The sequence below is a fragment of the Helicoverpa armigera genome, chromosome 3 (genome assembly GCF_030705265.1).
Source record: "Helicoverpa armigera isolate CAAS_96S chromosome 3, ASM3070526v1, whole genome shotgun sequence".
NCBI lineage: Eukaryota > Metazoa > Arthropoda > Insecta > Lepidoptera > Noctuidae > Helicoverpa > Helicoverpa armigera.
The window spans coordinates 5,542,606-5,563,342 of record NC_087122.1 but is presented as its reverse complement, the minus strand read 5'-3'; the positions used below and the strand labels follow the sequence as shown (position 1 = coordinate 5,563,342).

The window sequence follows — 20,737 nt, the reverse complement described above, 5'->3', positions numbered from 1 at the left end:
AAGCAAATGTGTCTCCATATAAGCTACTTGGTTTTGAAAAATCAGAAATCAGTTTTTGAAAAACCTTAAATTCAGTCGCTTGTATAAATTACATTCTTATTATTGAATCAGCGATTTCCCGCGACTTTTCCTCATATAGACCGACCTATTATTCGGCACCTAAAAGGCAAAAGTACGTTAGTCCGAAACAATACTCAGGAGATCCCGAATTGAGCTCAAAAACGAATGTTAGTGTTTAATAAATTGCATTCCGATAAGTAATAATAATAATGGCGTCCACGGCCGATTTCGGCCACGGCGGTTGTTCTCATATAAGGAAATCAGCCAGCTGCGCAGGACATATTACACAAATGCTTGTGCACAAGGTGCACAAGCATTCGCGTAGACACAGGAGCACTCACTAATATTCCTTCACTCTAACAGCCCGATGGGACGGTAATCCGACACGACCGGAAAGAAATCAGGTGCTGGACCGACATTTAATCTGCTCTCCGACGCACGGGTGAATCAATCACCAACTTCCAGACTACAGGTGCTTTGTGAAAGTTTTAAGGAAACCCACAAAGCGATTTGGCCGACCCGGGAATCGAACCCAAGCAAGACCTCGGTCACAGCAGCCGCGGTTGCGACCACTACACCAACGAGGCAGTAAGTACTACATAACATTAAGAATGCTCGCTCGGTTGATGTACTTAATTATAAGAACAAGACATATATAGGCGTGCTTTTGGCTTTTGTTCTTTATTGGTTGCATTAAGGTTGGTTGGATCCAAATCATAGAAATCTATGATCTGGCTGACGCACACTGAGACACCACCTAACCGTCTCTAACCGCCTTCTAAATTATAACTAGATTTTTTTTTTGTGAAATTTGTGGTTGAGTTGTTCTTAATCTTAAGTTAAAAGGCTCGAGCAGACCGGGTGCGTATGCGTAGACGTAAGCGTAGAAGTGCACGTACCACTGAGTTGTAATGTATGGAAATGTATAAGACAGGCCACACACACCGCTTGCGTAGCGTAGACGTGCGCGTCGTTACGTCTACGTCTACGCATACGCATCCGGTCTGCTCGAGCCTTTAGTAGTTACTTACAAAGTTAGACGGATTTTCTATTGTCTCATGTGAGTGTCGGTGTCGAGATATAAATTTCAAGGCTCTCAGTTTCACTGCAGCGATAGGCCACGTGCAGTGTGCAGTCGTGTTATTTTTCTATGAATATCTATTTCTTTCTCAACAAGTGTATACCTAACTTGTTCTTCTTTGTAGTCGTTAAATAAAACATAAAATAGCTAAAGATTATGTTTATTGTGTACATTGCTTTTAAGCTTCATCGACACTTATCGTTATAACATAAATACATTAAAATTTATCGTATCGACGTCCCAGTTAACATAACTATGACGTTTATACATTTGAGGCACTCTCGTTTTAAGGTACATCTACATACAATACTTAACTTATTACGTATTATGTAAGTTGTTCAGTCAAGACACCGTTTTGACTGCAGTCGACTTGTCCCAGTGACGGACTGGTCTTGTCGATGCCAGGGTCAAAACATAGAGATCAGTGACCTAACATAAATTGTAATTTTTGTTTGGACCAAATACTTATCAGTTAACAGACAATGTTCTTGGGAAAATTACTATGAAAACTCATTTCGTTCCCATCGCTTTATCATATTCGAGACATATAAACCTATAAACTGTATTTTACCTTTCTGCAAGTTTTTTTTTATTACATTTATTTCATGATCTGTTAAATTCGCAGATTTGGTCCATTAGGTTTACCTCCCCGAGATTTTTGCATGTTGTTAATTAAAATGTATAACTTATTGGTATTATGTAAATTCTTAAAATATAATGAAAATTAAGCCATTAAGACTGTCAATTTTTATAAAATATAGCCATCTGAAGACATTTCTATTATTGTGTCATCTTAAATCTGCATTTTAAATGTTATATATATCTTATTTAATATAAATTTCAATATAGATAACATTTTATTCGAAGGATTGGAGGCACTTGATTAGGATTATTACATTATAATGTCTACATAAGCTACAGTCACATAAACTTACGAGCACACATGAGAAGTCCCATTATGTATTAAAATTACCTCGATTAACATGATAAATGCGAATGTGATTGAATGTTTTTTATCCGAATACGATGAACTACGCAACGAATCTCTCTTTGCATCACACAACCTCCCTTAGTAGGTACATAGGTATATTTAACAAGATATCAGGTGCGTAATTGGGATCGGAGATTATTTCTCACTTACAACTACAACTAGATACTACATACATAGCTATGACGAGATTCGTTTTATACGGAACATATTGCATTGCGTAGGCACCATTCATAAGAGTTGCGTGGCCCACGTGTCATCCGTTAGATTAACTCGCCGGAATGCGAATGGGGCACTAGTTTCAGGAGGAACTGCGCAATTGGCAGCTCTGTTTGTGATTGTATCGTGATAGCGCATGTGGCAGCGTCACCGCAGCCGTGCTGCACTAGTGTCGGGACGCCGCTGTTAGTTGCCGGCGCCGTAGTCGCGCAGCTCACGGTTGCCGAGCGGCAGAGTCGGCCTGTAGTTGTGCAGGACTTCCATGGCCTCCGTGCCGGCTGACGCTTCGCCGCACTTCAGTTTCCGCATCGAAGCCAGCTGAAACCAATCAGTTATACCATGTTAGTACATTCAGGCATAAAGTAGTGCAAGAGGAAGTCATTAAAATTAGTAATTAAAAGATCTAGCCTGAGAGAATAGGCAAATATTTTTATCTTCGATCACCGTTTATTAAACCCGGCAAGCAATAAAGCGTTACTGTAATACGCATTTAAAAAACATATTCCACATAATGAGTATTTGGAAAGTAGCTGCTAAAGTAGGTCGTGAACGGACGTCTGCTATTATTTAGTCCGTGGATACTTGAACGCTGAGTGCTGTATGCATCGGAAACCGGTACACATCGCTTCTGTTGCGTCATATACTATTCGTAATCCGATTATACATTTTAAAAAGACTAACCAAGCAGAAGGTAATGAATAATAATGTGGGTAGAACTTTGTAGGTGTTAGTTTATTTACTTAGCTTAAGTTTTTGCGTTCTGACATCATAAATAATTAAAGATCCACGACATAATACCCATTTTCTCGGACGTTCGCTAATTACATTTGTCAGGGAACAAGGGGCTGAGTACAAAACTTCACAACAATCTGTCGCATTCAGTTAGGTGATATTGTTTCCCCATGTTTAGCGCCATTCATTATTTAATGATGACGAAAAAAATAAATAAAACGTTTTCTAATTTCCCTATGTATACTCTAGGTGTGTTCATTTCCTTCGTCACAATGTAGATACTGCTTACCTATATCAGCACTTGAACATTATCAGCCTATTAAACAAAGTGACGAAGTTCCATTATCAAACAATACAAATAAACTAAATGCCTTTTGATACGCGTGCAATGTTGATGGCTTAACATTAAACTTGAACTCACTTGTTCAGCGGAAACTTGTACGGGCTGCTTGAATAAGATCCATGTGACGGACTCGGTGCAGGGCGGGGTGGTGAGAGAGCCAGGGTACGTCCAGTACGCGTGCTGGTGAGGTAGTAGCTTCACCGGGTTGAGAGGGTCTGACAGGGTCACTTTGTCGTTCTTGTGAGTGATAAACGGAAGCAAACGTATAACTTTGTCCAATTCGTCATGTCTTGAACCGACCTGTGGAAGAAAAAACAATGTGTTAAAGCCAAATATCAAATAACATATTTACCTATTAGCAAAGTTAAATTAACCACCTATTTTATTTAATAAAGGTACGAATATTCAGACTATTCGCTCTATAGGACTTCAGACTCATTGTTCGTCCGATTCGCTACACCTATAGTGGCATTGTAGAGGAACGTGTTCATGAAGTAAAATTTAAATGAGACTTATTGTATTCAGATTGCGACGGCTTGCCGCGGATTTAATTAAAATAGCTGAAGTAGGTAGGCGATATCTGTCTGTAAATCAGGAAAATAATTTAAAAGAAGACGGTTAACGTTCGATGTACCCATGCGTGCATGAAAATAAACTCATGCATCTAGCTCAATGACATGTGCACTACATTATTGAACACTGCAGTTAACTGGATTTTGATGTAAGGCTTCGGTGGCATAACCGCTACTTTGCCCGGTGCATATTAACTTAGTGAAATCGCTTTAGAGAATATTGATCTATGTCTTATTTTAGCAAAATACCCATAAAATGATGAGTGTTTAAGAAGAGTAAAATACTTGTTGTTCTAATGATTTACCTGAATAAAATTCACATAAAGTTTAACATTCTAATATACTAAGTAACCATCGCAAATCCGAATGCACATTAAGGGCGGTGCATATAAATTGTATTGAAGTGTTTACAAACTGTTGTGCAATTTGTAAACAGCTTGCTCAAAGTAATGGTGCTATTTTAATATTGTGGTAAAATGTAGTCACTGAGTCACTTTGTTACGCATTAATTAAAATGTTTTTTGTTACTTGTAAGAAGTAGCAGCAGTCATTTCTTATAGATAGACTTGAATATAAAGTTACTGGACCAAGAAAGCGACGTGAAATGTTCTTAAAATTGATGTTTAAATTGTCTTATTGTCGTGGTTGTAATGCTGTGCCGTCGCTCGCTTTGACGAGAGAAAGTTCCTCTGGTGTGCAAAAGAGCGGCTCGTTATCGCACTCATCTCCCACTTATAAAACGTAGCCGTGTATGAAATCAATTCACTCTAAGTATGTATTTTAATCTGCTGATATTGAACTCTTAACACATTAGACCTGTATTATCGCACATTATTTATAGACGTACCTATGTACGTTCGTAATATAATACCTACAGGATCTTGTAAACAGTTACTTTCTAATATGTACCTAAGCAGTTCTCGTCTGTAACTTTCGCAACGATGAATTTGATTAACATCTGATATCAAATAAGCATAGTTCCTTTGTTTCTTTTTGCTGTGAATTTTGACCTTCGGGCTACAACCGTGCTAATTTTATTTAAACTATACAACCAAAGCAATCATTTTAAACGGTCATATTTTTGACTTTTAGTTTGTGAAAACTAACTAGGTATAACTACAAAATATTACTGTCAAGTTTCATTAAAATCTGTTCAGCAGTTTTCGTACAAAGAAATAAAAAATACAGAAACACTTTCGCCTTTAATACTAGTTTGATACAGCGTGAAGTATGATAGGAGTAAAAACGTAGGTAGCGGGGCTCGTGCCTAAACCATACAAATTGATTGATACACTCTGTTGCAATGATACACAAGTCGACTGGAAGCAGATGTTAACACAATCATTGACTGATGTTTGAATTTAAGTTTCAATTCTAGAACAGAAACCACGAACGGTCTCCACGAATACCTATCTATTAATATTCGCCCCTGTTTTTATGAGGTCTGATCTGTCCAAAATTTTGAGTTTCAGCTATTGGCCATTCAGTTTTTTAATTTACCAGAAACCATACTGGTAATTGGAGCTACCTCTGCTGGTAATTAGAGCAAAAAAACTTAAAAGTATTGAAGATAAAGTACTCACCATTAACAGCACGCCTAAAACGGCGAGTCCATCGGGCTGTCCAGCGGCCTCTTGGAAGCTGTTGTATTTGGTGGTGTTCCAGTGAACCAGGTGAAGTTCTCCAGAGAACGAGCGGCCGTCCACTGTGTGCTCCGAACCCTCGCCGTTGACTGCGCCCCAGTGGCAGTGCCACTGCTGCAGCTTGTACACGTCATGGCCGAGAGGACCACCACGAAGCTCTGTAAATAAATCGTTGAGTCGAATGAGTTTATATAATTACCTATGCGGAGATAGTTTCGAGTGTTTCAGACTAGATTTCATATAAGCAGTTTGTTGTACACTCAGACTAACAATGACTAACAGTGGGATCGTCGGCAGAGGCAAGTGGGTCAAAATCTGAATTTCAGTATGTACCTATACCTATCTAATTCTCAAGAGGGTAGTAACCCTCGCAAATATGGGATATTTTCGTTCCACACCTATTAGGTGTTTACAAAATTGCGTGGGACAGGAACGACGCGGTGACTCATCGCGAGGGGTACGCCTGTCGCGACGCTCGTCGTGTCGATGGAAATGCAAATTGGCCCTCACTTTGCACGAGGACTTGCAACTTCCTTTTACACGTTATATCATCGAGTTGTTTCAATTCCCATTGCAATTTATGTGCCGACAGCAAGAGATTCGTGCCGATTGGTTCTCAGGCTTAATTAAAGAGATTTCAAGGTTTCCTAGTAAAATGCTAATGTGACAGGCACATGAGCCATTACTTATCTCGAATAAAACATTACGAAAAAAAAAAACGTAGTCCATAACGATATTGCGGTACTAACCTTGGTTTGAGATGTTTTTTTTTCGTTTAATGCCAAAATGATAAATATTATTAAAATTTACATAGCTTTTTTTTATTTCCTGTATCAACAGGTGTGATTGGAACTGAATTTTAGATAAGAAGAAGAATAACGCGCGAAGAGTTGGTATCTCTCTAGCAATTTTGCTCACGAAAATCTCGAAAATTTCGGACACCACGTACCTGAGTCATATCCATTTTCGTCGACTCTCCAGCAGTAGCCGGGGTTGACGACGGAGCGAGGGTGGTTGACAGAGTAGCGCCATTTTAGGGGCGGCGCGCTGCCTCCGCTGCTGATCCTCGATGTGTCTATGTCCACGGGGCTCTGGCGGGCGCCCCGCGCTTCTGGGAACTTCTCCGTCCAAGTCGACGGACCTGCAAATTAATAAACTTAAATAAGTATAGAAATAGCCTCCTTTCACACAACGTTATGTTGTCGCTGTGTACCTAAGTAGTCGTTTGCGGTTGCAATATGGGGATTTCCCTTTACAAAAGTAGTCTGTTAACTGATCGAGATTCTACTAAAGGTTTTCCTTTTCTGGTGCACACGATGAACATATTAAAAATTTAATAAATTCTTTCATTTTCATTTCTTTTTTCAATTCTTCATTTTATAAATTCTTTAGATAGGCAACATGATATTTAAATTTCTAAAGAATCACTATTTCATCTAAGATTAGTCTACTTAAATCCAGAAAATAGTTCATTGGTCAACATTTGTTCCGTCCTAAGCGCTCGCATTAACTGTTGTTTTTTGTTTGCCGTTCATTGACACACAAACATAAACATTGGCTCGATTGTTAGCGGCCCAGAAGTGGGATATACGGACCAGCTGATATGATAACCGACGAACACTTATAGCTCTACTGTCCACTGGTTATATTTTTAGAAGCAATCTGTACTTGATGATAAGTTCTTGGAAAGTTGATTATCGCTCCTGGTGTTTATTTTAAAATATTTGGTAGAAGCAGGAAACTCCATATAGGAAGATTATTTTTAAATACCATTGTTTTTGTTTAATATAGGTAATGGTAGTTGACTATTAATTTTCTCATGTAACCGAGAACATTAAACAAAGAGTCGTTATAACAAAACACCTGAGTTGAAGGCACTCTTTGTCTGAATTTTTTATCAGTAAAATACCTTAAATTCTACAAGAGAAGTTGCTTGATAGTAGGCAGGCACCTAAAGTTGACACCCATATAATATACCATTGCGCTAAGTAAACAAAAGGAAATGAAAGTAGGTACGATTGTATAATACATATCTACTTATTAAAATTCTAGAGTCATCCGCTAAGGAATTCCCAAGTTTGGAATTTTCTATTCTTGTCTGTTATCGCCATTAACAAATAGGTTTAGATTAATAAATTGCGGTTAATTAATATTAAATTGATTTGGTGCTGTGATGCAACGACTGGGTTGTCATCTAAAAGCATATTAAAAAAATCATTGAAATAGTAAGCAACACCTGATGGATTATGAATCTCTGTGTAATGTTCGAGTACAAGTAAAGTATTTAAAACCCGTTTCGTTGACAGAAATGATCGCGACAACACCCACAAAATAATTACGCATCAAACCACGTGCTTGTGGGAAAGAGAACAAACGTCATTGTCGCGTCATCAGCCTCATTTACTGCCAAAGGGGCGTGGACTTGTGGTAACGTAAAAATCTCTTTTTGTAATTAATATTAACTTAGTAATATTTACAACTGTGTTATTCAGACAGACGTTATGTAATTATAAACTTGTCAAGCAGAGATTACTTACGAAGAATTTAGAGACAAATATAATTTTCGTGAACTTGATTTGCATAGATGTCATAATGTCAACGTGAGGGATGAGTGAACACCTCTCCACAGAGACTGACAGATTGTTTAACTCATCACATTAGCGTTATCTTATCAGTACGCTACCGCCCGCCGGTCTACTCAGAAACGATTACAGAAACATTTTTATAATGATGAATCCCTGTCTTTATTTATGACTTCTTAGACATATTTGATGAAAATGTGTTATCATCGTCAACGTCAAAATATTTACTGTATCTCTTGGAGTAAGTGAACCGCTGTGGAGTGAAGCTTTTAAAATCAGGTTGTATTTATAGGTATCAAGCTACATAGTTAACCGCATATACTTGAAAATATCGTTTATGTGATGACTAATGTTCGTCCCACGCTGGTTCAAATCCATTTTGAGGATGGTAATCGTGAACTTCCGACGCGTTGACACGAGAAATTGAGAAAGTTAATGTAGTATCGTTCAAAACCTCCGGCCGGCCGGCTTTCGGAGATATTTTTATCTGGAGTATAGGTACATATTAGCAGTTGTTACCAGTATTTTTTGGCTAAGAAAATATCTACAATTGCCTATGCCAAATTTAAATTCTAACGTGAGATCTAATAGGAATTCTGTACTCATTGTTCTTCATAACAAAATATGTCCTATTTATACTATTTTTCAAAATAGTCGATGTGTTCACGTTTAATTATCAAGGTAAATAGCTGTTAATGATCTTAAATACTGTAGTTAAGGTTGAACAGCAAAAAAATAATGAAAAACGAGCACTGAAAACAGTTTCGTCAATTCCACCTGTATTTTTTACAGTCGAAGGAACACAAATCAGTCGTGAAGGCTGTGCACTCATAAAGATCCATAGATAATTTAGTTCACATCGACAGCGCTGTTCATGAAAATAAATATGTACCGGTCATTTTACCAATTGAGCTCACTCGGGGACCGGATGCGCGTGTGTCAATAACAATCGCCAATATTGATCATATTTTACCTATATATTGCATACTATATGTACTTTTCTAATATGTACCTACGAGTATACAGCTCTGTGTAGAGTGTCATCCGCCTGTCAGCCAATTGAGGGGTTCAGTGCACGGATGACATCTATCTGCATTGGGCAATAGTGTTCATGAATGCAAGTTTCCTATCATCAGCTTCCCACTCTATATCCCTATGACTAAATGAAACATCTGCTCTTGTTAAACCACTGCAGTTAAGAGTAAATGATATTATTTATTTTTTATAGAAACAGAGTTTGCCTGCGCGTCATAGCGTCATCGTAAATCCTGCAAGTGACGCTAATGTTTTCACAGCTAAGAGCGATTTTCGTGGAATGTTTCAGTATATTGGACTACCGTGGTAATTAATCATTCACCGTGCGTAGCCGCATATTAAGTAACCAAACACTTGATTCATTTATTGAATTAATTTGTATTCATGACTCATTTCCTTTTAATAGCTTTCAGATGTAAACGAAAATTTGTTGCAGTTTGTGTTGATAAGATTTAGGTACTTATAAGAAAAATTCTTCCGTGTGATAAAAGAGTGATCTTTGAACCTGAAGCATGCACACGATTCTATCAAATGACAAAATCCACTGACCTATCATACAGCTATCAATTGACTCGGTAACACGTAGAACGTCGCTCCTTGCCCTTCTGTTTACGTAAAGAGTGTGTACAATGTCAAGGGTTAAACATGCTAACTGCATTATGTATTAGCACAGTCTAGCAGCCTTTCAAATTTCACAATTTCTGATTTGGCAGCGGCGTTTTTGCAAACCACGATCCCAACATCCTCAACTGTAACTTGTTGAATTAAACAACTGTGTAAATAAATAAAGATGTTTTATATACAAACGTGTACCTAAATGATTATAATACGTGGATACCCATTATTAGGTAATTCCGATACCACCGTGTACGTAATCTTTTCGGTAGAGTAATTTTAAGATAAACTATAGTGTTTCGTGTTAATGCAGTGTTTGGACGAATCCGACGTGTTTACGGATATATTTTATACTGGAATAAGTTATTTGTGGTATAATGCGTAAGTAAGTATTTTATAAAACCTACGCTGGTTCGAAAAGATATAAGAAATACTCAATCGGTGTTTCGAGTAGCTGGTAGTAGGTACACGTCACGATGCGTGCAGTCGCCTCCGACCTCGGCCAGACTTATCTCTCACAGATTTATTTACCCACTTTTACAAGTGCCCTCGCGTTGGCGCCTTCAGCCGGTATGCTCTCTCCCTCATATGCATGCATGCGTATCTCTTATTTTATCTTACTGGGAATGCGTGACATTTTTGCTCAGGAAGTCATTATTAACTCTTGTTTCCTTTATTTCAGTTTCAATATTCACCTTTACTGACTAATTAGGTTTAACCCTGTGCGGTTGGGAAGTAGACCTTTTGACTCGTTCGTGCTGTAGGCCAATTACTTTTCTGAATGGCAGTGACTGTAAACGGTTGCTATCGTTTGCAGTGTCACGGAGACTTATGTTAAGATAAAATAGTCTCTGTTGTAAAAGCCTTCATAATCCGCACAATACACACCGTTAATGAACTACGTGTTGAACTTCATGCCGAGTGTACATAAATATTAAGTGAGATTTGAAAATGTTTAGTTAATTTAAATATTACAACAAAATAGCAGTATTTTATCTTTATGCTTTTGTAAAAACATCATAAACTCGTTATATCCTCCTAAAATTGAAGAAACACCTGGCACAGATAGGCGCACAATCTTAGCAGTTTTCTATTCTAAGAGTATTTGTGCAATATCAGTAATACGTCGTACCGACTGTATGACCCCGAGGCGCACGCTGCAATTCAAATCATGCGCAAGTGCAAGTGAATTGCGAGTTCGAGGCCCAGATCTTTGTAGCAAATTAGCACAACCTGAGATTTTATAATTATTTCCTTATTGAGAGAACACTTGATAGAAAATATGAACTGTTCGGTGAGCGATCAACCTTCATTTCCGTAATGGAGCGACACGGACGAGGTCGTCAGAGTCCGGCAAGCTTCGGAAAACATACAAAAACGCCTTCTACCTACAATCTTAATCAAAAGAAACAGTTAACAATATCAATTTATTCTTAATTTATCACGCATGTTTTTAGAGGCAACATTAATTATGTTTGTTGCACGCAAAAAAGAATCTTAACAGTAACACGTATTTAGTGACAATTGGCTGAGGGTCGAGTACGCCTCCAGTCTCATCATTGTTCAATAATGGCTACTCTGAACTCTAATAACCTAACATTAGCTACACGCTATCAAACTGCACTACCTATACAACCTATGTATCATATACTGCCATAGACGCAAGTATATGTACATCCTGCAGTTTTTCTAGTTGTTTTTTTAAGTTAGTGTGTCAGTCAGTCACGTCACGCGTAAGTAGTTCTTTATCATAGTTATTTATTAGTGTTAAGGACCACATCTTTCCACTTACTTTTACGGTACTTTTTAGATAATGTCAGTAAATTGATCTGTAAGGCGTATTGTCACGAAATGTACTCGCTTTGGTATTGTTTTTAGAATGTCATATTATCTGCTTTTTTTTTTGTTTCTGAAATAAAATGTGATACTATTCAAGAAACCTGAGATTTCACGCTAACTGAATTTAGTATGGTCTGAGTGGTACTTGAGAGTTGTAGTAGATACTTGGTTACAAAGTATTTAAATAAACCGATTTTGAAACATCCAATATTGAAGGATTTTGTCATATTTAAAGGTAACATCCCAAAATTTTCCTAATGGAATAATATTATTGGACATGTATTGTTATGTCTAGGGAAAAACGCCACGCAAACTGCAAATCTGGTTCTTACCACATATCCAAAACAACTTGGGAACTTTATAGATACATTCTAATTTCTATTATGTTCTTCTGCAAACTTGATAAAATCATAATGATAGCGTTAGTACAGTTAATTAACAGTCACTTACTGGCGAGTTTTGACTGACTGATCTGCCTGTTAGCGCAGTTGGCGGACATAAGTAAATACGTATTGTTAACCGTCGTTTGTTCTGGTTTAGTCATGTGGAAATGTTTTTTGCCCCGAATTTATGGGCTACTGAATTCGATAAAGTTAAAATCAAATAGTATAGATTAGCACTGGTATTAAAATTACTGAATAAATAACTGTCATTGACCAATATAATATAATGTAAAACGTTATGTTTATAAATGTTGTTAACATTTTGTAGGATATGCCAATATTACCTAGTATATCTTTTGGGTTATTCGGTAAAGGCGAAGTGAGTGCAAAAATTAAGGGGATGGCCTAATCGGTTTAAACAGAATTGATATGATTAGAGTAGAAGATATTAAATAAGCAAGACATATTTGAAGTGGTCAGCTCTCTGCTCCAGTAATTTTACAACAGAACACCACATTATCCTCGCTTAGTAAATTTTCTGGCTAATGGTTCTCTGGTTTCAGATCACTGCTTCTGCGCGTGCGCATATCCAGCACGTATTTGAGTACCAGTAAATCTCTCGGAAAAGTCGCAAATCTTATTTCAGATTCAAAGTCGTGAAACTGGCATTAAAGCTGTTCCGCTTCAGAATGAAATTTGGCGTGGTTTTAGCGATCGACAATTATTATACGATCCTGATTTGAGTCCACGCCTTAGTTTTATGCTGTGTTTTGAACTGAATCGATATCTGGAGGATCCTAATTCTAGACAAAATGCGTCATTTTATTGACATCATCTGCCCCAAATTGTCACGTTTCTCGTTATAGTAATCGTTTTTATATCTAGATGGCCAATTACTTAGCTCTCCGCGAAGACTGAGCGGTCGGTAATGGAGGCTCATACAGATGAGATGGATTGCATATTTATTAAATGTTTTATTCATTCCATATTATGCTCTACCCTATGTCTACAATTGTTTAGAAGAAGACAGAATGTCTGTGGACCACGTGGAATTGTGACTCAGGTCTTTTACCTACCTAAGTTAGACAATGAATTCATAACACTTTTCTATCATTGCGTAAAATGCTATGTTATTAATTCTCTTCACATGTTGTACACACACTAGAAGAGATATTTGATAAAACGGAAACAATAGATTAATTGCTGTACGCCAGAAAACGTTTCCCGTGCGTTTTTTGGCTTTTATTTGATTACGGCTAAACGGGTTAAACTGTCATTGTAGTGGTCAACGAGCCATAAACAAGTGTTTGACAATTACGTTAGCACGGAGTTAAAATCGCACATAAAATTTTGTAAACAGATATGAATTACAGCTCAGTTTTAGGCACTGATTATTAAACCGCATTTATATCCTTATTAAGTGGTTTTCATTGTTTTTTTTTTATAGGTAAATGGGTACATTGAGTAAACCCTACTTTCCTCTGAAATAGCGACAGATATAATTATGATGTACATGGAAATAAAATGCGCCAGAGTCATTACAGCAGTGCTGCGATTGTATTCGATCGATTACTGTCATGAAGCAATTTTAATTGCCATCAGACATAATATCCTCGTTGCAACAGCCCAACTGCCTGCGCAATTTTATAACTACAGGAAATAAATTCTTAATCTGTTATTTATGGCTTAATACCCGTTGTTTCTTAAAACAAACCGATTTTATGAAAAGTAATGCGCACTCCGTGCTTGTGTATAATGGACCATGAAAACTATAGTTAAGTTAGCATAGATAAGAACTTTACGCTGTATTGTAGAACACGTCTTATAGCGTACGGTCATGTTAACAGCCAATAAAATATATTATGCAAGAAAATGGTTCGAAATAAAAAGGAAAAATAGAATACAGCATGAATTTTTCTGCACAAACAACCCTGTTAATTGTCACATTATACATACCTACATGCGCGGTTATTGAGAAAATTCTTTTCAAAACACAATAAAGGATTCTAGATATCAACAATTTTTTTTTAAATTTATCTAAGTTACACACAAAGAGAATCATAGTATAGGTATGTTGACTAATGATGACCAACCGATATTTTAAGTTTACTACAAAACACTTGACTAATTAATTTTTTACAGCTCCAATTGATTATGATATATTGTTTTGATGTAATTTGATGGGTTAATTTAGTATGTTATGGTAAAGTAATACTCAATTTATGATGTTTTTGCTATTACTTGTTGAATGGCTCACAACATTCTGGGATTCCTTTAATTTGATAAGTAATCACTGTGCCCTTTTTTATTGCCTCACGTAATTAGGTTTTAGTTTTTGCGCTTTTTTATTTAATTAAACAAAATCTTCCTAATCTGTGGTTTTATTGAAGCATACAGAGACGTTTCTCGAATCAGTTCCAGACTTTTCATTTATTTTTCGACACACCTTGATATAGAAGACCTATGTGGTTTGGTTATAGGTAATTTTCCCGCTTCTTAGTCTAAAATAATATTTCTTAATACAGATCATAATACCTAAGTCAATATTTTGGTTTCAATAAGGATAGTTCCCTTTCCGTGCGGTTATTTCTAAATTGCCAGAATTGTGGGAATCCCCGTTAAGGCAGTTGAATAGGTTTGATTTAAACGTCGTGCAACACGTTATTTACTAATGCAGTTTAATCGATCAATTTAATTATGTAACCGCGTTTATTAGACAAAAAATATATATACCTGTTTCGAAAAGTTCAAATATAATTGTTTTGTACAAAAACAGACTTGCAGTCTTACAATACAATACCTAAACTCAGTGGCGTAGCGTGGGGGGGGCAGGGGGGGCACATTCCCCGGGCGGCAGCTTTTAGGGGGCGGCAAAATTTACCCAATAAAAAAAATGTGCGCAACTAGTATCTGCGCCGCTACATAAATCTGTCTAACAATAACAAAACATTAAACAAGTTGAAACTTAAAATTAATTATTGTTAAAATTTGGTACCTACTTAAAACACACGTGACACTACATTTTACGTAATTTTGGTTTTGAGTCTTAAATACAAAATAATTGAAATTTCGCGCTCGCTTCGCTCGCGTATTCAGAAACTGTATACGCTTGATTTTGCATTTGTCAACAAACAAAAAGTTAAGTACGTTTGGGGTAAATTTTACGTAATATTTGGTTTAAGTCCTATAAAAATTTCGCGCTCGCTTCGCTCGCGTATTCACAAACTGTATTATGGTCCTTATTTTTGTATTTGTCAACAAACAAAACGATAAGTACGTTTGGGCTAAATTTTACGTAAATTTGTTTTAAGTCCGATAAAAATTTCGCGCTCGCTTCGCTCGCGTATTTGGAATTTAAAAACCTTCCAGAAATCAAGTAACAAAGATATAAAAGAAAAATCTACTTGAGAACCTCCCCCTTCTGCCGGGGCTGCGGGTTGTTCGAAAGAGTTACCATAAAACATAAAAGGCCTTCGACAGAACACGACGGTTTTTAATCAGTAAGAGTCTGACACTCCCTCACCGCTGCTAACCCACAGCGGGAAGGGTCATTTGATGATTTTTAACGTCGATACAAAAAAACCCTTTTTTTGAAGTCGGTTAAAAATGACAAACGGCCAGTAACACTTGTTAAAAAAAAATACACTGGAAAGGGCGGCAAAATCGACAACTGCCCCGGGCGGCAGATACCCACGCTACGCCACTGCCTAAACTGTGATCGATAGATGTCACTCAAATGTGACACAGAAAAATCTGTGACTAAGCCTGATTGTTACACATTTAACAATGTAAAGTAACGAAACTGAAAGACAAGAAAAGCAAGGTGTCTCGTAATTTGAAGATTTTTGAAAAACAATATAAGACATTAGTCACGGTTAATAAAGCGACAACCGTGGATTACTCGTACATGATTCTCAGGCTAGTTTACATAATAATTATTATACGTCAGCGAAAACTTGGATCTTGTTAGAAAAACTGCATTGTGAAGCGTTAAGGCAAAGTACTCGTACTTATTAATGAGTTACGAGACATACATCGTTACCCACTTGTTGCTTCAATGGCTTTGATTACAGCTCATTTGAAATATTTCTATATTAATCATTGTGTGGCGCTATCAATGATACGATACATTGCCATAATTGTAATTTGAGGAAAAACAAATACACTGATGGGAAGGCAGTTTTCATTTCTCCTAAGAGCCATAAATTAAAAGTAACGAGTAATAATCTTTATTTTAATGCAGTAAATCCTTGATGTAAACTCATGCAGATTGTTACTGTAAATACATATTTTTAAACGGTTTTCCTCATCTTCGGCATAAGTTTTCTGTCTGAATAAACGAGCCTTTTACGGAATTGCGATCTTTTTCGTCTTTTTGGCGGCAAACTGGTTCGCCTCCAGCGGTTCGCGTTAAAAGTTGTTAATACAAAGAAGGCAGTTGGTGTATCGTACTAGTGCAGAAGAAGTTTCATTAGTGGAACCGGCTCACCGTTCGGATGTAAGTAGGCCAGCCATCGCCTCACGCGACTCCACGCTAACTCTCTTGGCACCATTATCGAACTTTACGTGAAAATATATTTTTCTTTTTTAATATTAGTAATGTTTATCTCGGCTTTGAACAGCTAATTTTGCGTGCAATCGCGAAGTTAACGTACTTATATTTGTATAGCTTATTGGTGTCAATAACACCTACTGGTTCCTTTGTTTACCTGATTACAGGTGGAAATAAGTATACTCTAATCAAGGCATTAATAGCGGGTAGCTATTAAATGAATAAGATGACGATATCCATTCATTTCGTACCACAAGATTAAACAAATAACATAATCACATTCCAAATAATAGTTAGATCATGCAATCAACAGGTGCTTTGTTAAGCATGAATGAAACGAATTTAGATAAAATATGAAACAGCGCTGAAACGACGTCAATGACAAAGTTATTTAGTTATTCTCTGTCATGTTTTATCTTTCCACGGTAATGTACTGATAAATCATACGCTTTTGCTCCGATTGCAGCGCTGTGCATAGCGAAAGTATCATCTAATGTCAGCTTAACTGATATCAGAAGTAAACATGGCTACTTGGAGAGGAGCCCTTTATTTATAGATAACAGTTAATTAACTTCCTGTTGTTTTCCAAAATATTGATACCTTTCAAAGTATTAATATATCAACCCGGAACACAACACCAATCAGAATACTAAATCACCGAATTCGCGCGGAACCGAGAACTGATATCAAAAGTTAGCTTTTCGGAGTTTTATTTACATGGTGTGTCACGTGCCTCGATGTAAACAAACCGGTCCGCGCCGCTCGCTGCACTCAACATTGAAGGTGGACTCACCGTTCTCACCGCTGTATCCCCAGTCCTTTTCTGCCATTGTTACGTTGATATTATCACTGGTGATGATTGCTTCCTTCCTTGAGGCGAGTCACGAGTCAAGTGTTTCGCGGGGTAATGTATGTCGCGTGTCAGCGGGGTGCACGAGTGAACGTGGTCGGGTCGTGACTGCGTGCGAGTGTTCGCGGCGGCTTGTCTTTATAGAAAGGCCGTCGCCGGGTGTGACGCGGAGCGGTCGCGGACGCGGGCGCGGGCTGGCGGCTGCTCGCGGCTCGGGACGGGAGGCACTGGCACGCGCGCGCTCCGCCGGCCCACTGCGCGCGCGCCGCTGCGCAGGCCACGCTCCGCCCCACCGATGGCTTTCTACTGTTTCTACTCAACATTCGTAATTACTCTATTTACTCATCAAATACATTACCACATGTCAATGTCAATAATACGCCGCATTCCCATGCACATGCGTTTATTGTGTGAGTGTACGTCTTCCCCGTGTAGCTTTTCATTAGGCTTCCTAATTTTCACGGCGCGGCTATGATATGATCGCACGTTTAGGTGCCCCAAAAATTGATTACTTATGTGCGTGGCGTTAATAGAATATTTTAAGCCCGATTTACACTTGAGTAATAAATAAACGACAATGACAATCAAGTAAAACGACCACGCTAGATGATTTTCAATGAAATCTAGGTAATTTCAGAATTAGTGTATTTTTGTTTTTTTTTGTGGCACGGGATGACGGGACTGTCGATCACGGGTTCGGGTATAGTACTATAATATATTTTCTTATTTTTCTGTCGATTGCTTATTTAATTATATTGAGGATATTATTTTTGCATAGTTCTACGAACAGTAAGCCTATAAAAATAAAGCACCATCTGGTAAGATTCGAAGCCGACTCCAGCATGGTCCCAACCGTAGGCTAGGCAGATACTTGAGTTCAATTTGGGTTAAAGACACGACTTCGTTTTAGAATTTGTAGAGAAAGCCACTTATTGTATTTGGTATAAAATCGTTACAAATAAATCGCCCTCAAATAACCAGATTTTTTAGGCCGTTTGTTATCAGTAGTAACAAATACATCCGAAATACAACAGTCAGTCTTTATCTCACTACTACATAATAAATCATAATACATGTAGATAAAGTAAGTCATTAATGGTTAAAATTATTTACTAATTATGCTTACCTATGATAAGCAACGAGAAGTTTTGTTTTACACCCAATGTGTTTATTGATAAAAATATATAAAGTTTCCTTTTGGTATATCTTAATGTATTAGCTAACTCTGTTATCGTATGAACCACGTTGTTATTTAATTTTGTATGTGATAATTAGAATAAATGAGTAACGGCATCGGTTGCTTGTAATCTGGATATTTTCAGGTTTAAATTCGTTGAAACCATGAATAAGAAAAAAACAATGCAGGTACACTCAACTGCAGATGACGAAAATTATCAGAATTTAGATTTTTTTTATTATCAGAGCCAGATTGTACGGTAGACCGCACATCAGTGGTAACTGTCATGCACCTTAACAGAATAGTAATAAGTACGATTTTCCTATAAAACTGTTACCACTGACCTGAAGTTGACTGTACTATATTGATAAAGCATTCAAATGAACTTATTTGAAATGTGTCACATAACTTGGCCTTTATTCGATTTATTTATTTTTTAAGTGAATAGTAGGATCGTTTTTTCATCCACATTTTTTAACGTAATTTACGTAGGTAATATTTGTCTTGATTAGGCATATCTTATAAAAAAAATATTATATATCTTTTAAATAATTTTGATCTTGTAATTGTACCTACCTACTGGTTTAAAAAAAATTAATTATATTGCGTTTGTTTGTCCATGCACAATTAGATAGGAACGTCAGTTAAATAAGCATGAAATAAAACTTTAGTGCTCTATCGACTTAGCAATCAAATAACAGAAACGTCACAACGTATGCGTTTAATTCTTTTGTATGATTCATGAACTTTGACTTGGCGTACGCAGGTTATTATAATAATTTGACAACTTTAGGTAATAATTATGTACAAGTTTTCATAGGTATAGTAAAATAAAAAAAAGGTAAGGGAACATATTTGTTTTTATATCTTTAAATCTAACACAGCATTTAGGTACAGCATAGGGTAAAATTCGCTGAGTGAGTTCATGATAAAGCATAGCAAAATGTGTACTTTGACAAAAAAAATTGTCGTGGGTACTATTTTTTTTTATACAGAACTCGTAAGTCGGTTTATTTACAAAAGCCAATACGCTATGTACAAGGTTATTGGCGGTCTTCATTTACTACATGTCAGTAAGTAATATGGGCAAGTTAATACTCCTTGGCGCGGTCCCTCGCGGTTAACCGAGTGACGTATCTATTTATTTACGAAGTTCATTGAATTCTATATTTTTCCTTTAAACAATAATCATTATGATATTGTCAAGTACAGTATAATAATTCGCATTGATTTATATATGCAATTACGTGACCTCTGTGATAACCTGTGTTCTAGTTTGTCGCAGAAGCGCGTCGCAACAATACCGATATAGGTACCTACTACATAATATGTTTATGTGTTGACCGATGTGTTCGTTATTACTAATAAGTAGGTACCTAGTCTGTAGACAGTTTAACAACCGCGTAGAAATAATGTTTATTTATAAACGAATACCTAAATTACCTACATCAACATATTTTTATGCAAAAGTGATTTGGCGCCTTTTCAGCGAAAATACTGATTGGAAACCTATTTTGAGATTATTAATACAGACTTTTAAAAGTCACGGGAAAGGAATTCTGATAAGTGATAAGATAATTTAACAAAATGACGACATAAGATTCGATGGGGTAGGAAAACTTGGTAAACCCGATGAGTCATCCATTATATTGCATAATATTCAGGGGATGTTACTATTAATTGTTTAATAAATCTGAAGAATTATGAAATGTCAAAAAAGGTGTTTAAAATAAAGGGGATAATCTGAAGGCAGTGTAAACATAACAGCGTGTGTATAGAACTTGTCGGGTTTAAAGATCACATTTATGAATAGTAAGTAAATAAGACAATCAAATTGTAGTGTTCATTGTGCCGTGGTATTTATTCATTTAATTATAACCAACTTTTACCTAAGTACCTAATATATTGTGTTGAAAGTTTAGGGGGCAGATTCCACAAAAACATTTATTGCGAATTTTTCAGAGCGATTCGCGTAGAGTAGGTAAGGTTAATCTATTTCCATTGTTAGTAGATCCTGGACCATTGAGGGTCATTTATGTAAAAATATTAGGATATATATATATATA

At 36.8% G+C, this 20,737-nt stretch overlaps 1 protein-coding gene across 1 annotated transcript; it reads right to left on the bottom strand.

Moving 5' to 3' along the window:
* Positions 1-1,285: 1,285 nt before the first annotated feature.
* LOC110380473 (carbonic anhydrase 1) lies at positions 1,286-17,765 on the bottom strand. The gene is made up of 5 exons (XM_021340479.3): positions 17,438-17,765; positions 6,588-6,779; positions 5,579-5,796; positions 3,502-3,723; positions 1,286-2,666 (listed from the first exon to the last, which is right to left on the bottom strand). The coding sequence occupies exons 1-5, from the start codon at positions 17,472-17,474 to the stop codon at positions 2,535-2,537; spliced, it is 801 nt and encodes a 266-aa protein (XP_021196154.3). The 5' UTR covers positions 17,475-17,765; the 3' UTR covers positions 1,286-2,534.
* Positions 17,766-20,737: the final 2,972 nt, after the last annotated feature.

Coding starts and splice junctions, on each gene's coding strand:
- LOC110380473 (XM_021340479.3), bottom strand. CDS start 17,474: ATGGCAGAAAAGGACTGGGGATACAGCGGTGAGAACG. Junction 6,780..17,437: donor GGGATACAGCGGTGAGAACG/GTGAGTCCACCT, acceptor ATTAATTTGCAG/GTCCGTCGACTTGGACGGAG. Junction 2,667..3,501: donor TACAAGTTTCCGCTGAACAA/GTGAGTTCAAGT, acceptor GATTGGTTTCAG/CTGGCTTCGATGCGGAAACT.